Source organism: Elephas maximus, chromosome 19 (genome assembly GCF_024166365.1).
Source record: "Elephas maximus indicus isolate mEleMax1 chromosome 19, mEleMax1 primary haplotype, whole genome shotgun sequence".
In the NCBI taxonomy this organism is placed as follows: Eukaryota; Metazoa; Chordata; class Mammalia; order Proboscidea; family Elephantidae; genus Elephas; species Elephas maximus.
In genome coordinates, this window is record NC_064837.1 from 17,171,466 (window position 1) to 17,188,468 (window position 17,003).

Sequence of the window (17,003 nt, forward strand, 5' to 3'; positions counted from 1 at the left end):
CCCATCCACTTCTTCTAGGAGAAGCATTTTCCCAGATCTTTTACTAGGCAGGCTTCCCACAGAAAACAGATCTCTACTCCCCCCAACCCCTCCTCCCATTTTCTCCAGAGTGGAGAATTACCAGAAACTGGCTGGCTTTTAATTTTGCCATTCCCTTAAACGTTCTTGCTATGCTGCAGCTTTGGGAGCATTTTAGCAAACTAGCCACAGCTTCTCTGCCTGTCCACTGCAGTGAGGATTTCATTGTGTGCTGTCTGTGATATTCCCCTGATTAGAAGGGAAACATCCTTATTAGTGATGCTTTTTGCTCACTAGGTTGAGGAGGTGACAGAGATCTCTATTGTAAAGATATATTTTCCTTTTGAGACAAGTACGTAATCTGGGAGGAATAAATGAGCCATTTTTAAGGCCCCTGGAAGCTGGATTCCCCCCTGCCCTGCCCCCTAAAACCTCTACAGTTCTGATTTAGTCTACTTCCAGGGGAAGCTTTTCCTAGTATGCTGTTCTCTGCGACTATAAAAGGGAAGATGAACATGGGTTTGTTGGCATAAATCAGGAACCTTATGACCATCCCAATCCAAATCCTTTCATATTTAATTATATTTTTCTCAATGTTTATCACTCTTGTGTTTACATAAAGTGCAAAGTACAAATGAAATTGTTTAATTTATTCTTTAAATCCTTCACATTCAGAGCCTGGCTCTTCAGAATTAGTGTTTTGTAACATTTAACTATGAAAAATTTAAAATGTGTGACCACAGACTGATGGAGGGGTGTTTGGAAGATGTTTGAGGAGATGTGATGATACTATGATTTGTGTCTTAGTACAGAGTATAGGTTTATCGTATAAGAACTGAAGGATATTTCCTAAGGAAATTAAAGTTTTTAGTCTGATGACTGGCTAATGTTTAAAAAATTGTGTTATAATATTAATGGAGTAAACTTGTTATAACAGGCCTTAACTCTTTGACACCCGCCATTTGTTCTTAGGGAAAGGGGGCTGCTCACAAGGAGACCAGACCTTTAGACTGCGGGCAGAGAGGCAAGGCAGGTGAAGGTGTGTCGTTAACGAAGGATCCTTCATGCCAGACCCAAACTGCAGACTCAGCTGCAGATGTTAGCACACCTCCGGGACTTCCAGGTAAAGACCATTTATACTGATGGCTTTCATCTTAAATGCATACACACCCATCTCTGAGCTGTTGGTTGCACACAGTTATAAGCTGGCTACAAACAGAGGTGCATGGTTTCTCAATTGTGTGATAGTGGTGCTGATGACACTTTGAAAGTCCTCATTCCTTCATTTTGACTGCTTCACGCCCTTAGTTATTCTTCCTGTGCTTACTGAGTGCCTTCTAGGCACCAAGCACTGTGCTAGGCCCTAGGGATAAACCAGACCAAGACAGAGAGACACAGAGTTCTTGCCCTCATGGAGCTCACAGTCTGGGAGGGTTTAAGACAAAGCTGCAAGTAACTAATCTGAGGCAGAATGTGGTTCTGCCCAGAAGAGTAAGTGGAGTGTTAACGGCGATTGGTATCTCTCCAGAACAGATTATATCCGCGTAAAGCCTTGTAAAGAAAGAAATGCAGGGGACCTTTAACATGATAGGATAATCTGCTGTGGGGAAGGGCATTCAAGGCAGAAAGAATAACATAAACGTAGGCCACAAAGTGGGAAACCACCAGCCAAATTCAGGGCCAGACTCCTTTTTGGCAGGTGTGTAGGGTTGGAGTGGAACACTGGAAGATGAAAATTGAAAAGTGCTGTGAGACCCTGCTGCAGAGGGCCTGGGATGCCAGCCTGAGCAGTGTGGGGCTCTCAGCCTGCCAGAAGGTAGCAGCGACAAGGTCAGAGCTGTGCTTTAGGGAGACGATAGCAGTGAGGTGGAGGTGCTGTGGGCTGAAGAGACTGGAAGCAAACCTCGGTGTCCTCCCTGTGGCAGCCCAGAGGAAGCAGGGTCTTCCCATCTGCCCACTGTGTGAGGGAGGGAAGAGCGAGCCCCTATCATCTGCCCTGGCTGTGGGCCCAGCTCTTAGGGAGCTGACACTGCACATCAGTCCAGCTCATCAGAATCCATCCTAGTCTAGCTCTCCTGACAGTCACAGCCTGCTTCACGTGCGGTGTATTCGTTCACCAGGCATTTACCAAGGACCTGCTGTGCTCCAGAAACATTTTAGGTGCTTGAGATACATCACTGACAAGAACAAAAATCTGGGTGCCAAGACAGACAATAAGCAAGAAATACAAATTATACAATATGTTCAAAGGTGATTAAATGCTACAAGCACCAAAGAGCAGGATAAGGGGAGTGGGGAGGGCAGAGGGAGTGGGAGCGATGGTGGGATGGGCCGGCTGTACCTGCCGGAGGGTGATCAGGGTAGGTCTCCTTGAGAAGGGGACATGTGAGCCCCGGTTCAGCAACAGATTTGTAGAAAGCACAGCTTTTTCCCATAGCAGCGCAGGGGCAGTACAGCAGCTGCTGTGCACCACCGCCCAGCGCTTTTCACATATGCAAAACCCCGGCAAAATCCGCAAGTCTGGTGTCTTACATCTCAGGTGCTGAAAATTCAGAGCCATCGCCTCAGAAGCCAGTAGAGGAAAAGGCAGTGACTCCAAGCCCTGAGCAGGTGTTTGCAGAGTGCTCCCAGAAGAGGATTTTGGGGTTACTAGCAGCTATGTTACCTCCTTTAAAGTCGGTAAGAGAAGTCAACATTTTCTTTTTAAAAGAGAAGGTAGTGGTGTGCATAGGAAAACATCTTTTTGGAAAGCCATATACTGAAACAAACTGTTATTAAAGGCAGGCATTGTGTATCTCTGGGAGTATGGGGGTAGAATTATTAATGATTATTATTTTTCTTCTTTATAGCTGTCTATTTTGTAACTTTTCTATAATATGTTTGTGTGACTTATCATTGTTTTTAATTATGATTATCTTTTCTTCTATTTTATTTTGGAAAACTTTACGTTTACGGAAATATTGAAACAATGACTAGAACAGGGTTCTTCACCTAGAGTCAGTCACCAGTTGTTAATATTTATATATATATTTTTTTATTATGCTTTAGGTGAAGGTTTACAGAACAAACTAGCTTCTCAGTAAACAATTAGTACACATACTGTTTTGTGACATTGGTCACCAACCCCACAACATGTCAACACTCTCCCCTTCTCAACCTTGGGTTTCCTATTACCAGCTTTCCTGTCCCCTCCTGCCTTCTAGTCCTTGTACCAGTTATTAATATTTAACTTTATCTGTGTATGAGTGTATATATGTGTGTATATACATCTCCAAAAACCAAACAAAACCTTTGCCGTTGAGTGGATTTGGACTCATAGCAACCCTATAGGACAGATCAGAACTGCCTCATAGTGTTTCCAAGGCTGTAAATCTTTACGAAAGCGGACTGCCACGTCTTTCTCCCACAAAGTGACTGGTGGGTTTGAATCACCAACCTTTGGATTAGCAGCCAAGTGCTTAACCACCACACCACCAGGGCTCCTGTGTGTGTGTATATATAATATAGGTTTTTTGGGATATTTGTAATTTATATATGTGTGTGTGTATATATATAAAATATATATATATACACATATATACGTACACACATACATACATACACAGATAAAGCAAAATATTAAAAACTGTTGACTCTGTAAAGAACATCATTGTATTCATCAGTCATTGTTCTTTCGATTTTTCTGTAAGCTTGAAGTTTTTCAAAAGAAAAAGATAAAGAATCATAATTAAAAACAATGTCATGTTATACATACTAATTGTAGAAAAATACTGACGCTTCACCCTAAATGATTCAGCTTGTATCTTTACAAGTATGTTGTCCTGAAATTTAACGTGGATGGAATAATTTTATCTAATATGTAAATATGCACGGGAAAGAGTTTGAAAGACTGGTAACAGTCGTTAACTTCTTGTGTATTTCTGAATTATTTGAATTGTTTTGCAGTGGGGATATAGGAGCAGGGGACGTTGATCTCCCCACAATGTTTAAAGTTTATTTTTCAGGGTAAAGGAAAATTAGAAGTAGGATTGTGAGATGAGCCCTGAAAAAAATGCTTATTTGACATTTGATCATACGTATGGCATTTAGGGAAACACCACATAGCGCCTTTGGCAGCAGACCAGTTGTAAATAATGCGTGAAGGGATGGAGCAAGCAGTTAGTTACATGGGTTTTTGTACTGAACAGATTTTTCCTCCTCTCTCAGCAGGGTCCCACAGTCCCCCTGATAGACCAGGAGCACGTCCTCCCACTAATGTTTCAGGCCGTCATCTCAAACGCAGGCCACCTGAATGAAACCTACCACCTCACCCTTGGTCTTCTGGGCCAGTTAATCGTCCGCCTCTTACCAGCAGAGGTGGATGCCGCAGTGACCAAGGTCCTCTCAGCCAGACCCAACCTGTTCGTGTCAGGGGACAGTTCTGTCGTGCCAGATGGCTGGAAGACCACTCACCTGCTCTTCAGCCTGGGAGCTGTGTGTTTAGACAGGTAGACTTGGTTCTTACTCACTCAGCCTCCCCCACCCTACCCCACCTTGGTGTTCACTTCGTTAGGTCCTAGGTCTGACTCATGATTAATTTCAGTGTGCTATGGTGCTGTTCTCTGGGAACCGTTAGTGAGAACAGAATTGGTCTTTTTAGCAATGCCGTCAGCCCGCAGTGAAGCTGTGCTTAAGAGAGCGTCAGCTGAGCAGCCTCAGCACCGTCTGCCAACTCATCTCTCTGATGGTATAAATCCTGCCGCATTTCTCCTGAGAGCAATAAATGAAGGCCTGGGGGTTGAGGAAAATGAGTATATTTCATCATAAAAGTAGTATAATCATAATACCAAATTTGGAAAACAGAAGTGAAGACAAAAATCACCCTGGCTGTGGCTCATACCATGTTAATGCATCAGGTGCTGTTTTAGTGTATTTCCTTCCAAACTTTTTTCCTGTGTGTCAATGTGTGTGCAGTTGTGCACACGCGATTGTGTGTGTGTAACCTTATGGGGATTTTTTCAAACATAGTTCTAGACTGACTTTGTAAGTAGTGGACCTTGATTTTTGTTTTGTTTTTTCCACTTACCATTAAACCATGGAAAACATCATTCTGATAGTTCTTAAGTGGCAGAGGACGGCTCTTTGGCATGCCCTTGGGGCCGCCCTGGAGTACAGCGAGATCTGATGACTTGAGTTTGGAGCCCTGTGCACTGCCCCCTAATGGAGCTCTTGCCTTCCAGCCGGGTGGGCTTAGACTGGGCGTGCTCCATGGCAGAGATCCTACGGTCACTCAACAGCGCCCCACTGTGGCGTGACGTCATTGCCACCTTCACCGACCACTGCATCAAACAGCTCCCTTTCCAGCTGAAGCACACCAACATCTTCACCCTGCTCGTGCTGGTCGGCTTCCCCCAGGTACATCACTCCAAAGGCCTGGCCACCCATCCCATTTTCCTCACGTACATCAGAGTCTCTGTAAGCATATCTCTATGGAAGGTGTTGGTTTTGTTTTTTCAGTTGTATAATTTGCTTTCACAATATTGCTATTTTTCAAGATTATGGAATGATTTGTCCAAATTACACAGTTAACAATTTAGCCATTTGTGTCATTTCATTGGCCTGTAGTAGTTGGCTTGAAATAAGAATTTTTTTTTTTATCATTTTAAATCATGAAGAACTTGAAAGTAGACTTGTTTTCCACTTAGGCATCCCTCTTGAGCTCATTTCTAATCTACATGTCTCTCAGCTGCTTGGAACAAGGGGTGCTGTCAAATTCAGCTTCACCTAGCCAGAGCTTAAGCCAGTTCTATGCCGGGGCTGTGCCAGGTCCTTTGGATTTAGAGATGAGAAGAACGCTACCCTTGAGTGCTTGTTGAAGACAGACGCACGAGCAAAAGGGACTGGGCTCATGCCTAAAGTGTTCTTTCCTGTCTCAGTGTGCTATTGAGTTGCCTTTTCTGCCTCTCTCTCTCATGTCCTAGGTCCTCTGCGTAGGGACCCGCTGTGTTTATATGGATAATGCCAATGAACCACATAATGTGATCATCTTGAAGCATTTCACTGAGAAGAACAGGGCCGTGATCGTCGATGTCAAAAGCCGGAAAAGGAAAACAGGTCCCAAGCATAATTATTTTTTCTAAATATGGAAGAAAACTGCCTAATCCCAGTGTACCCTAAAATTAATGAAGACTCCTTGGTTCTTGCCCTTGTGTATAATTTTTTTTTTTAAAGAAAGTTACGGCCATAACTTTTTTTTATCTCTGAAATATGCGGTTGGATTGGACGGTTTTGAAGGCCCCTTTCCACACTGTCGTTCTGTGGGATATGGCTTGTGTTTTTTAGTTAGCCAGATGTTACATTCTGGACATTTAATTTCTTTAGTTGCCTCAGTTGCACCGAGTCAGTTCCGACACATGATGACGCCATGTGTATCAGAGTAGAACTGTACTCCATAGTGTTTTCAGTGGTTCGTTTTTCAGATGTAGATCACCAGGTCTTTCTTCTGTGGTCCCTCGATTGACTCGAATCCCCAACCTTTTTCATTAGTAGCCAAGTGCGTTAACCGTTCGCACCACCCAGAGAATAAATTTAGGTCTTATATCGTTTAGGTCCTCTTTAACTTCTTTCAGAAACCCTGGTGGCATAGTGGTTAAGTGCTACGGCTGCTTACCAAAAAGGTCAGCAGTTCAAATCCACCAGGCACTCCTTGAAAACCCTATGGGGCAGTTCTACTGTGTGTCCTGTAGGGTTGCTATGAGTCAGAATTGACTCGACAGCAATAATTTGTTTGGTTTTTTGTTTAATTTCTTTCAGCTAGTATGGGGTATCAGCTGCCTTCTCTCATTCCTGATTTTGGTAATTTGTGTCTCCTTTACTTCCTAGACAGTCTAGGTAGAGACTTATCAACTTTTTTGATCTTTTCAAAAGACCAGTTTTTGGCTTCATTAATTTTTTTCTGTATTATTTTTGTTTTATTGCTATCTGCCCTTATCATATTAATTTCTTCTTTCTATTTGCTTTGGGTATACAGGCATGTGCCACGTAAGTTGGGGCAACCTCCGACTACATATACATCCACGGTCCCATAAGTTTTTTTTTTTAATTATTGTTAAGGGAAAGCAGCTGTCCATTTATTTCCCCCTAATGGTTTTATTATTTCCCTAGCAGGAGAGATAATAAAAGGAGAGCTGCTTCCCTTAAATTAAAAAAAAAAAAAAAAACTTTATTGGACCACAGATGTATACGCTGTCAGATGTTGCCCCAAATCCTCAGGGTGAAGGAGCCCTGGGGCTCCAGGGTGCATCCCAGTCCCCACAGCACTTTCTCCTCCACCTTCCCCTCCTCCTTGCCCTCTTCCTGGCTTCATTCACCCTCCAGCAGCTGTACAGCTGTTCACTTCAGGCCCAGGGCAGCACCTGATATGGTTCCTTTGCTGCTGCTGCCAGGGACTCTGGCCGACCCAGGGTGGTCAGAGCTGACACTGGGTGGTGGAAGTGGCGGCTGCACATGGTCAGAAAGCTGTGGCACCAACCGAACATTGGCAGCCAGGGCCACCACTGCCAGCCTTACTTCTGACGCCTGCACACCCACTCTCTGCCCAGTCCCTGCAGCCACCTCTGCACGCCACCCCCCCCCCCCGCCCCGCCCCATGTCTCCTGCCTTGCACCGAGATATGCGCACAGTTCCAGTCAACCCCAGCCTGGCCCACAGCTGCACACCCGGCAAGGCCAGCCTCCTGTATCCAGTAGATACAGTTCTTGAGCTTTGTCTGGCAAGCATGCTGCTCCTGTTCCTCAGGCGGGCAGAACAGTGGGTGGGACTGGGCAAGTAACTCGAGGAGTGCCTGTATATGATATGGTGTTCATACAACGTCCAAATTGCGTAATGTCCTATTTCACAGAACTGTAGTGGGTGTTAAGTGACGCATGACTGTAATTGCTTTTTTTCTCTATAGTTCTTAAGGTGGAAGTCTAGATCGCTGAGTTGAGATCTTCTTTGCCAATATAGGCATCTTAATGCTTCTTTGGATGCCTGATAATTTTTTAATGCATGCCAAACGTATTAATTTCACATTGTTGGTGCCGGATGCTGGATTTTTTTTTTTGTATTCCTTTAAATAGTGTTCATTTCTGTTCTGGTGTGCTGGTAAGTTACTTGGAATTAGATCCTTTTGGATCTGCTTTTAAGCTTTGTTAGGATAAATCCAGTGCAGCTTTTAATCTAGGACCCATTTAGCCCAACTCCTAAGGCAGTACCCTTCCAGGATTCTCAGTGCTCCTCGTGGTACGAGGTCTTTCCACTGTCACTGGTAGGAACACAAAATACTCCACGCTCTGTGTGAGCCCCAGGAATTGTTCTGTCTACGGCTTTTTGGTAGCTCCCGCCCCTTTTCTAGTTGGTTTCCTCTCACATACATGCAGATCAGTCCTCAGCCAGAGATTCATGGGGAACCCTCTGCAGGCCTCAGCAGCTCTCTTTCTTCTTTCTTTCTGTGTGTGTGTGCTTGCGTGTGCACGCACATGTGTAACTCCCTTCTCTGTGGTATCCTGCCCCATAAATTCTGGCTGCCTTGGCTTCCCTGAACCTGGATCTCTGTCCCCTCAATTCATTGAGACTGCTGGACTCTAATTGGATTTCTGCTCCCTCTGCAGCCTGAAAACTGCCTCCATACAGCTGGTACTGTCAAAGGACTCGCCTAGTTTATGCCCCTTTTCTCAGGGATTATGGTTCTGCACTACCTATTGCCCCAGTGTCTGAAAACCACTGTTTCATATATCTTCTCAGTGTTCTGCTTGTTTAAAAGCTGGCCTTAATATAATGGCTGGGACTGAAGTCAGGGAGATTTGTGTTTTGGGGTCTGCAGTTCTTGCTGTAGTAAGGCAATACTGGGGAATAGACTTAGTGCAGGAAGCGTTGACCTTACTCTTTGTACCTTTCTCTTCCTGCCTGACATCGTCCTTCAGTGAAGGACTATCAGCTGGTCCAGAAGGGAGGCGAACAGGAGGGCAGCGACTCTCAGGCCCAGCTGAGCCAGTACTCCCAGCACTTTGCCTTTATCGTCAGTCACCTTCTGCAAACCAGCATGGACACCCATTGTCCCGAGGCTGTGGAAGCAACCTGGGTCCTGTCCCTGGCCCTCAAAGGATTATATAAAACACTAAAGGTAATGGCGAGTCTCTTCCATTGGGGAATGACTCTGGTCGTGAATTAACATCTGTGGGGGTTAACTAGAAGGAAATACCATCCAATTGTCATGGGTGGGTGACCACAGGATCTTGATTATTTTTAGGAATGTTTGGGCTTTTTGCACAAGTATAACTTTAATGAGGAAATAGAATTTTCCCACTATTTGGTTCTTTGTGTTTCCTCAGTACTGTTTCATGGAACCAGATACTACTACTTCATAGGGACATCACCTTTTATATGAGGCTAGGTTCTTTAGAGAAGCAAAACCAGTAAAGCACGTGTGTGTGTGTGTGTGTGTGTACGTGTATATATGTAGAGAAAGAGATCAAGGAAATGGCTCATGTGGTTGTAGAGAGTGGAATGCCCAAGTCTGTGGGTCAGGCTGGAGGCTTCTCCAGACTCAAAGTAGCCGCAGGTGCTGGTGAACCCAAAATCAGCAGGCCAGACAGCAGGCCTCCGGCTCACAGGCAGCGGAGGCTAATGAATCCCAGGACAGGCAGATAAGCTGCTAGCTCAAGTCCCAAGAACTGGAGGTCAGATGAAGAGGAGCCAGCCTCAGGATCCAGAGCGAGTAAAAACCAGCGAGCTTTGCCAGAAAGTCCACCTATATTGGATGTAGGCCACACCCCCAAGGAAACTCCCTTTCACCTGATTAGCTGCTCATAGCAGCTCTCATCATGAGGTGATCACATCATGTCAGATCTCATTGTAGAGGTGATCACGTCATTACGTAGCTGCCAGGCTACATCATAACTGCCAAACCAGTGGGAGTCACGGCCCAGCCAAGTTGACACAAAACCTTAACCTTAGAAGGTGAGCTTCTAGAAGATCAGTAGAAATAGGGACTGAAAAGTTTCTCACTTTCCTCACTTCCCACAACTCCTGGTTTACCATCAGGTTTAGGGGAGCTAGTATCCTATGGGATCTTTGACCTATAGGTCTAGCAGTTGAGGTAGGAGGAGGCAGACAAACTGGAGCATGATTGGCCTGGAGATGGGAAGCCTTGACTTGTGGGGGACACGATTCTTTTCTGCTAATACCTGAAGGGTGTTGTGAGGGAGGACCTATTGAGGAGATGCATTTCAGCTCATTTTTAGGATCTTCCCAACAGAACCATCCATGAAAGAAAGAGCTAATACGAAAAGTTTGTGAGTTCCTTGACTTTGAAAGGTGTTCAGTAGCAGCTGGATAACTGCTTGGGGGAGGTCATAGAGGGATATAGGCATCACAGGGAGACTGGACTAAATGCCATTTCTGCTCTGGTCCAGCCCTGAGTGTTTAGTTTTAGGATTGAGACTGTGTATCTGTTCTTTGTTAATTTTATGGCATTTATCACAATCTGCTGTTGTTTTATTTCTTTACATTATAGTAGGAAAGAGAAAATAAGCTTCCTGAGGGCAGAGACCATTTCTGTCTTTGAATCCTCCATTTAGTAAACGTTCATTGCGTGTTACCAAATGCCAAATGGGACTGACTGTGTGGTGGTGAACTAGAAAGAAGGCCCCTGCTCTCTTGGAGCTTACAGTCTAACTGGCAAGGGAGACTTCAAGGAAGACTGCCATGAGTCAGGACAAGCCTTTCTGAGAACATGACGTTTGAGATGGTAGATAGACAAGGCCGTCTGAAACCAGGGTGAGCATTCCATCCTGAGAGAGCAGCAGTCCCCAGAACTTAAGGCAGAAACAGACATGGTCGTCAAGGAGCAGGAAGAACCTCCAGGGCTACAGGATAGTGCAAACAGGGAGATGAGGCCAGAGAAGAGGCGGGGAGCCAGGTAGGACCTTGTCGGTCATGTTAGGGGTATGGAGTTTAGTCTCAAGGTAGTGGGAAGCTTTTGGAATGTTGAGAGTAGGGGAGAAACATAAAGATTTTGTTCTTGGCGTAGGAATTAGCACGAAGAATGTGCTAGGCTTCCGAAATACTTGGTGAATGATTAAAGAGTGAATGAGAAGAGAGTGGATGATGGCTAAGGTTCAGAGTTTCATCCGCCCTAAAACTCTCTATTTTTCACCAGAAGGTGAGTGTGGGCCACCAGCTGAGGCTGGGCTCTGAGAAAGGCTTCCTTCTTCCTTCTGAGATGGTAGAGATCATTCTTTTCTGCCTGGCAGGCTCATGGTTTTGAAGAGACCCACGCTACCTTCCTTCAGACCGATGTGCTGAAACTGCTGGTGAAAAAGTGCAGCAAAGGGACCGGCTTCAGTAAAACGTGGCTCCTCCGGGATCTGGAAGTAAGGGACCGGGGGGCTCCTGCTGCCACCACGTGCTGCAGGTTTACCTGCCTGGAAGTCAGGCGTCAGTAGTTACAGCTGGTTCTGCCCTACTGCTCTCATCCTGGGCATTTTTAAAACTGCCTTACCTCTCTCTTCCATTTGGAAATAGAGATGATGACACCTATTCTCCCTTGGGCCCGGGCAAATGAATTTTATGTTGGCTCAAAGACCATTGGGAGAGAAGTGTTTTATGGAAACACATAGCTGACCATTATATCATGGTAATAAAGAATGTCCTTGAATTATTATTTCCCTTTAAAGTTCTTCTGAACTAAAATCAGTTTCTAAATCTGTCCTCACTTGTGTTTATTTTATATAGGAATTTAGTTGATAGTTTTAGTTTTATGACTGTTCTCCCTGGGCCTTTAATTTTTCATAGCAGAGGTACTATGGCTCCATACGGACTTCCTGTGCCGAGGGCCAGCTTCAGGCCCAGGAAGGGCTGCTGCCATGTGTGGGAGTGGGAGCTGGTTGTTGTCAGTCACAGAGGCCTGAACTGGAAGTAATACTGTTCTTAGTTTCTCCAAAAGGATTTTGTTAGGTTTAAGGGAAAATATGCTGAAACATAACAGATAACCTGGAGAGCAGTGGAACTTCTGTTCTTTTGAAATATTTTTAATTAATTTTTTTATTATTTAAAAATAAAACCACCTTCCAGAAAATGTGAATAGAAAGCAGATCCCTAAACCTTAGCTCTCAAACACAGTTGCCATTAACATTTTGATGTTTGTTCTGATTTTTTCCCCTGTGCTGCCTCTGTATTATATACATAAATTTAGATTCTGTGGTGCACGTGGTATTTAAATAAATTGAGGTCATATGATGAACATTTTTTTAAGTTGCTGTCTAGGTCCCATAGCCAACATTTTTAATGGTTGTAGATGGTACATGAAGGTTGTTTTCAGTTTTTGCCATTGTTAATGCTTTATTGATCATTTTATGAATATAACATTTTCTGTGTTTTACATTATTCCTAAAAGATGAATTACTGGGTCAAAGGATATGGCCGCTTTTATAGCTCTTGACATTTTGCCAAAGTGCCTTCTAAAAGAATGACATCAATTTATACTGAGTGTAAAAAAGCATTTTTTTATTGCAAGTACAATTGAACATGTTTTTGTGTTTGTTTGCTAATTTCACGTTCTTTTTGTGAGTTCTGAACACCTTTATGAAGTTAGGTCAAAATTTTTGTACCCTTAAATTTTTTTTTTTTTTTAGATGGTTAAAGAGCTACGTAGTCTTCTCACACGGTGAAAGTTCTCACTGCTGCCCTGCCCGGCTTTCTTTCTGTGTAGATTCTGTCCATCATGCTGTACTCCTCAAAAAAGGAGATGAACATCTTGACGGAGCATGGAGACCCGGAGCTCACCGAGCAAGAAGACCAAGAGGAGGAGGCTGAGCGATCAGTCAGCAGCCCCAGTGAAACGGAGCAGAAAAAGCTAGACCCTCTTGAAGGCCTGGATGAACCCACCAGAATATGTTTCTTGGTATGTTTTTGGGTCATCATGTGGGTTGAGCAAAGGATTCTGGGGGTTGGATTATCTTTGACCTGGACTGTTTTAGTCTTCACATGGAAGTGCTTGAGTCTAGTGTCCTGAGAATTCACATCCTAAAGACTCAATTTGTATTGGGCAGAATTGACCCAGAAAAGCCTTTACGGCAACAGTTTTTAATGTTTTTGGATCATGGACACAAAACCATTAGGCCTCTCGTCTATAAAATGCGCGTTCAAATACACATTTACTCGCATGTAAAATTTTGCATTCAATTTCCGGGGCTTACTAAACGCCATCCGCGAACTACCAAGTGGTAGTCCCCCACCTCGTAGTTTCTCAGACATACACTCTAACTTTCCCTGGGTAGACCACTCTGTTGTGGAGTGATGTGAAAATGGCTGAGGGTTTGAAGAGCACGCAGAGAGTATTAGGTGGATGTCAGAAAAACAAATACCGTTAAAAAAATCAAAGAAAGGACAGTACTTAAATTATGTGCTAGTTACCACATTTGAGTAGGAGAGCTACAGAGAATCCAGCAGTGAATACAGTGTGGTGGGTAATTATTAACTATTAGCATTGTATTTTGTCGACACAGTATTTTTCTTGGTGTTCCAGTGTTTTATATTTTCCTTTGATTTATAATAGCATGGATTTTACAATCCATGTTTTAGTGCTGATAATTTTGCATGCTTTTTTAAAGTACCATATGATGTTTTTTAATTACAACCCATATCACTTCTGAGTTCAGCGTATCACTAACATGTGAAGCATTTTGCCCTCTTCTGCTTCCTCACCGTGGTCTTCAGATGGCTCACGACGCCCTCAATGCCCCTCTGCATGTGCTCCGGGCCATATATGAACTGCAGATGAAAAGGACCGAATCTTTCTTCCTGGAGGTTCAGAAGAGGTAAGGACGTTCGCATGACGCTGACGTACGACGTACGGTTACTGAGAGAACGCATGAGGGAGGAAGAGCACCTCCCATACTTCCTGCTGAAGAGATCTGAGTACAGACTCCTGAAGGGCAAAGGAGCAGGCGGAGAACTCGTCTTTAGTTCTCAGAAATTATGACGCGGAAACTGACCAGGCTGCATCGCACGGATCACCTTTGAAGTGTGTTGTATGTTCCTTTTGGGAAAACTTTACATTTGCCATCTGCTTCTTAGAGTAAACTCATTTTACAGTTGCAGAAATTGAGGGAGACACCAAGGTTTCTCTTATATGTAATCCCTGTGAGCAAACAGTACAGTTTCTTATTTTCACAACTATAAATTACTTTTGCATTTTTTCCTCAAGAATTAGGATAAAATTAATGGTACTCTCTTCCTCTTTGCCAAGAGAGCTAGTTCTTGGGCCCAGCACTTAAAAGGGTGAAGAACTTTATATATCTGTGTTCCAACCTCCTCCTCCATCCCCGATATCCTAGTTTTGATCTCGTACTGTAGTTTTATTAAATTCTAATTTTATTTTCTCCTATTTTTATTTCATATTTCTTATATATTGCCTCCAATCCTTTGTGAGATGAAGCAGGGCTGCATTGGTTAGGCACAATCTAACCTGCTGTAACTGAGAAACCCAGCAATGTGGCTCAAGGACAAGTGAAGTTTATTCTTCTCTCACACGACAGTCCAGAGGCAGGCAGCTGTCCAGGGTGGGTGGACAGCTCTGTTCCACAGGGTGACCCAGCAGCCCCAGGATGGTGTTCTCATCTGTGTGGTCCACACAAGCTGACCAACACCACCTCTGTGTTCTGGCCCAGAGGAAGGAGAAGGATAGTGCATCTTTACCCCAGTTGTTCAAGGGTAGGCCCTGGACGTGGCACACTTCACTCACGTCCCCATGGCAAGAACCTAGTCGCAGCACCACGTCTAGCCGCGGGGATGCTGCCACCTATGTTCTCTAGCTGGGTGATCATGTGTCCTAATAAAACTTCAGGGAACTTTGTTTCTAAAAGTATGCTATTGTTGCTATGTGCCATCGGGTTGATTCTGACTCATAGTGACCCTACAGGACGGAGAAGAGCTGCCCCATAGGGTTTCCTATGATGTAATCTTTACGGGAGTGGATTGTGAAGTCTTTTCTCCCTTGGAGCGACTGGTGGGTTCAAACCATTGTCCTTTCGGGTAGCACCCGAGCACTTAACCGTTGTACCACTGAGGCTCCTTTTCTGAAAGCATAGACCGAGAGAACAGATCCTGGGGGACAGTTTGTGTTCTCTGCCACGAGGACACATGCATATCTGCATGCAGGAATAAATGAATGCTGTGAGTCCACTTAGTGAAATACGGAAATTGATCATGTAATTCTACAGTAACGGGGAAGTAACTCTGATCAACTTTTCTGCCGAGCCGAAGTGCAGGTTAAATTCTTGACTTTCTATAACTCGTGTCCTCAACTCTGGGCGCTTTTCTTCAGGTTCGATGGAGATGAGCTCACCACTGATGAAAGGATACGGACCCTGGCTCAGAAGTGGCAGCCCAGTAAGAGTCTGAGACTGGAAGAGCAGAGCGCAAAAGCTGTGGATACGGACATGATTATCTTGCCATGCTTGGTATGTAGTCTCCACCTTTGAAACAAAGTGCCTCCCACTGTGAGAAGGCCAGGCCTGTGTAATGGTGGTCCTTTGGGTTTGCAGTCCCGGCCAGCACGCTGTGAGCAGGCCACTGCTGAGTCGAATCCCGTGACACAGAAGCTGATTTCCAGCACAGAGAGTGAACTGCAGCAGAGCTACGCCATGCAGCGCCGTAGCAAGAGCGCTGCCCTCCTGCACAAGGAGCTGAACTGCAAGAGTAAGAGGGCTGTACGTGACTACCTTTTCCGCGTGAATGAGGCTACGGCTGTTCTGTACGCCCGCCATGTGCTCGCATCACTGCTCGCCGAGTGGCCGGGGCACATGCCGGTGAACGAGGACGTCCTGGAGCTAAGTGGCCCTGCCCACATGACCTACATTCTGGATATGTTGATGCAGCTGGAAGAAAAGCAACAGTGGGAGAAGGTAGTTGAGCAGGCCAAGCGTGGCACTCACCCCAGCAGGCCCCTCCTCTGTCCTCCCTCCCCCATCTCTGCTGCCCCCAAGGTCTTTGAACAAACTTCCTCTCATGCTGGCCCCCCTGGAGTGGGTTTCCTGTGTGGCTGTACAGCATCCCAACAGGTGTGGATGTAGCTAAGCAGGCTGACTGTTGAGCTCTCTGAAGGTTGGCCCAGAGCCGAGCTCAAACCTAGGACCGACTTGGTGCTCAAGGAATGTTTGAAATAATGGTCCAGTGAAGCCTGCCTTCGCTTTTTTCCTTTTCTGTCACGCTCACAAGTCCGCATCTCCTTGCCAGCCTGTCTCTTCACATGGCTCCTGGGGGACATAATGCTAAGTCCAGGGGACCATTAGTTACAGCTCTCTGATAGCCTGTTCCCATAATATAGGGAGTGTTCCAGTGAGGCTTTGTCTTCTGTTTGAAACCATCGTTTCTAGATTGTCTGTGCCGGGTCAGACACTGCCAACACTTACACCTGTGTCACGTTGTAACCCTGCAAGGCAGACAGTTGGCAGGTGAAGAAAGCAACCCAAGGAGGCTTCTGCAAGGTTCCTAGCTTCTAGATGATGGCATTGAGGGTCTTGCTAGGTCTGTCACAGCTCTCTAATTTTAAGTTTCACTTGTAAAAGTTAAGAAACCTTTTTTTTTTTTTTTTTAACCGTATCTTCAACTTGTCCTTTGATAATATTGCTGGGTCAACAAACTTCATAGAGCCAGAAGCAGCTTTTCTGTCCCCTGCTGTGTAGAAGCAGAGGACCCAGCGTGGCAGGAAGCATCCTGATCTAGAACTCAGGGACCCTGGGCATTGTTGCCAGTGGGGCTAGAAAACTTCGTCACCATCTTCCCAGTCTCCAAGTGTAGAAATCTTGAGTCACATTTGGTACCTTCTTCATTCTAACACCTTGCCAGCCACACACACACACACACACACACACACACACACACGTCACATGATTCATCCAGGGTTTATTAGGTTAATTTATCCTCTTGTCCTTAATGTGCCCAGCTAAGAACACTACCTGTTC

General features: G+C 44.9%; 1 protein-coding gene across 6 annotated transcripts in view; it reads left to right on the plus strand.

The window, feature by feature from the left end:
- The window catches only part of ZZEF1 (zinc finger ZZ-type and EF-hand domain containing 1), a 121,481-nt gene that overhangs the window by 90,881 nt on the left and 13,597 nt on the right, over positions 1-17,003 (plus strand). For 4 of the 6 annotated variants that reach the window (XM_049861233.1, XM_049861234.1, XM_049861237.1 and 1 more), the window contains 11 exons: positions 991-1,141; positions 2,558-2,697; positions 4,225-4,505; positions 5,238-5,412; positions 5,979-6,111; positions 8,961-9,160; positions 11,292-11,411; positions 12,749-12,940; positions 13,756-13,856; positions 15,365-15,500; positions 15,585-15,944. In XM_049861233.1, the coding sequence (XP_049717190.1) occupies positions 991-1,141; positions 2,558-2,697; positions 4,225-4,505; positions 5,238-5,412; positions 5,979-6,111; positions 8,961-9,160; positions 11,292-11,411; positions 12,749-12,940; positions 13,756-13,856; positions 15,365-15,500; positions 15,585-15,944 (1,989 nt within the window). The remainder of the gene's footprint in view (positions 1-990; positions 1,142-2,557; positions 2,698-4,224; positions 4,506-5,237; positions 5,413-5,978; positions 6,112-8,960; positions 9,161-11,291; positions 11,412-12,748; positions 12,941-13,755; positions 13,857-15,364; positions 15,501-15,584; positions 15,945-17,003) is intronic. The other 2 variants (XM_049861235.1, XM_049861236.1) reach the window with 1 other exon arrangement.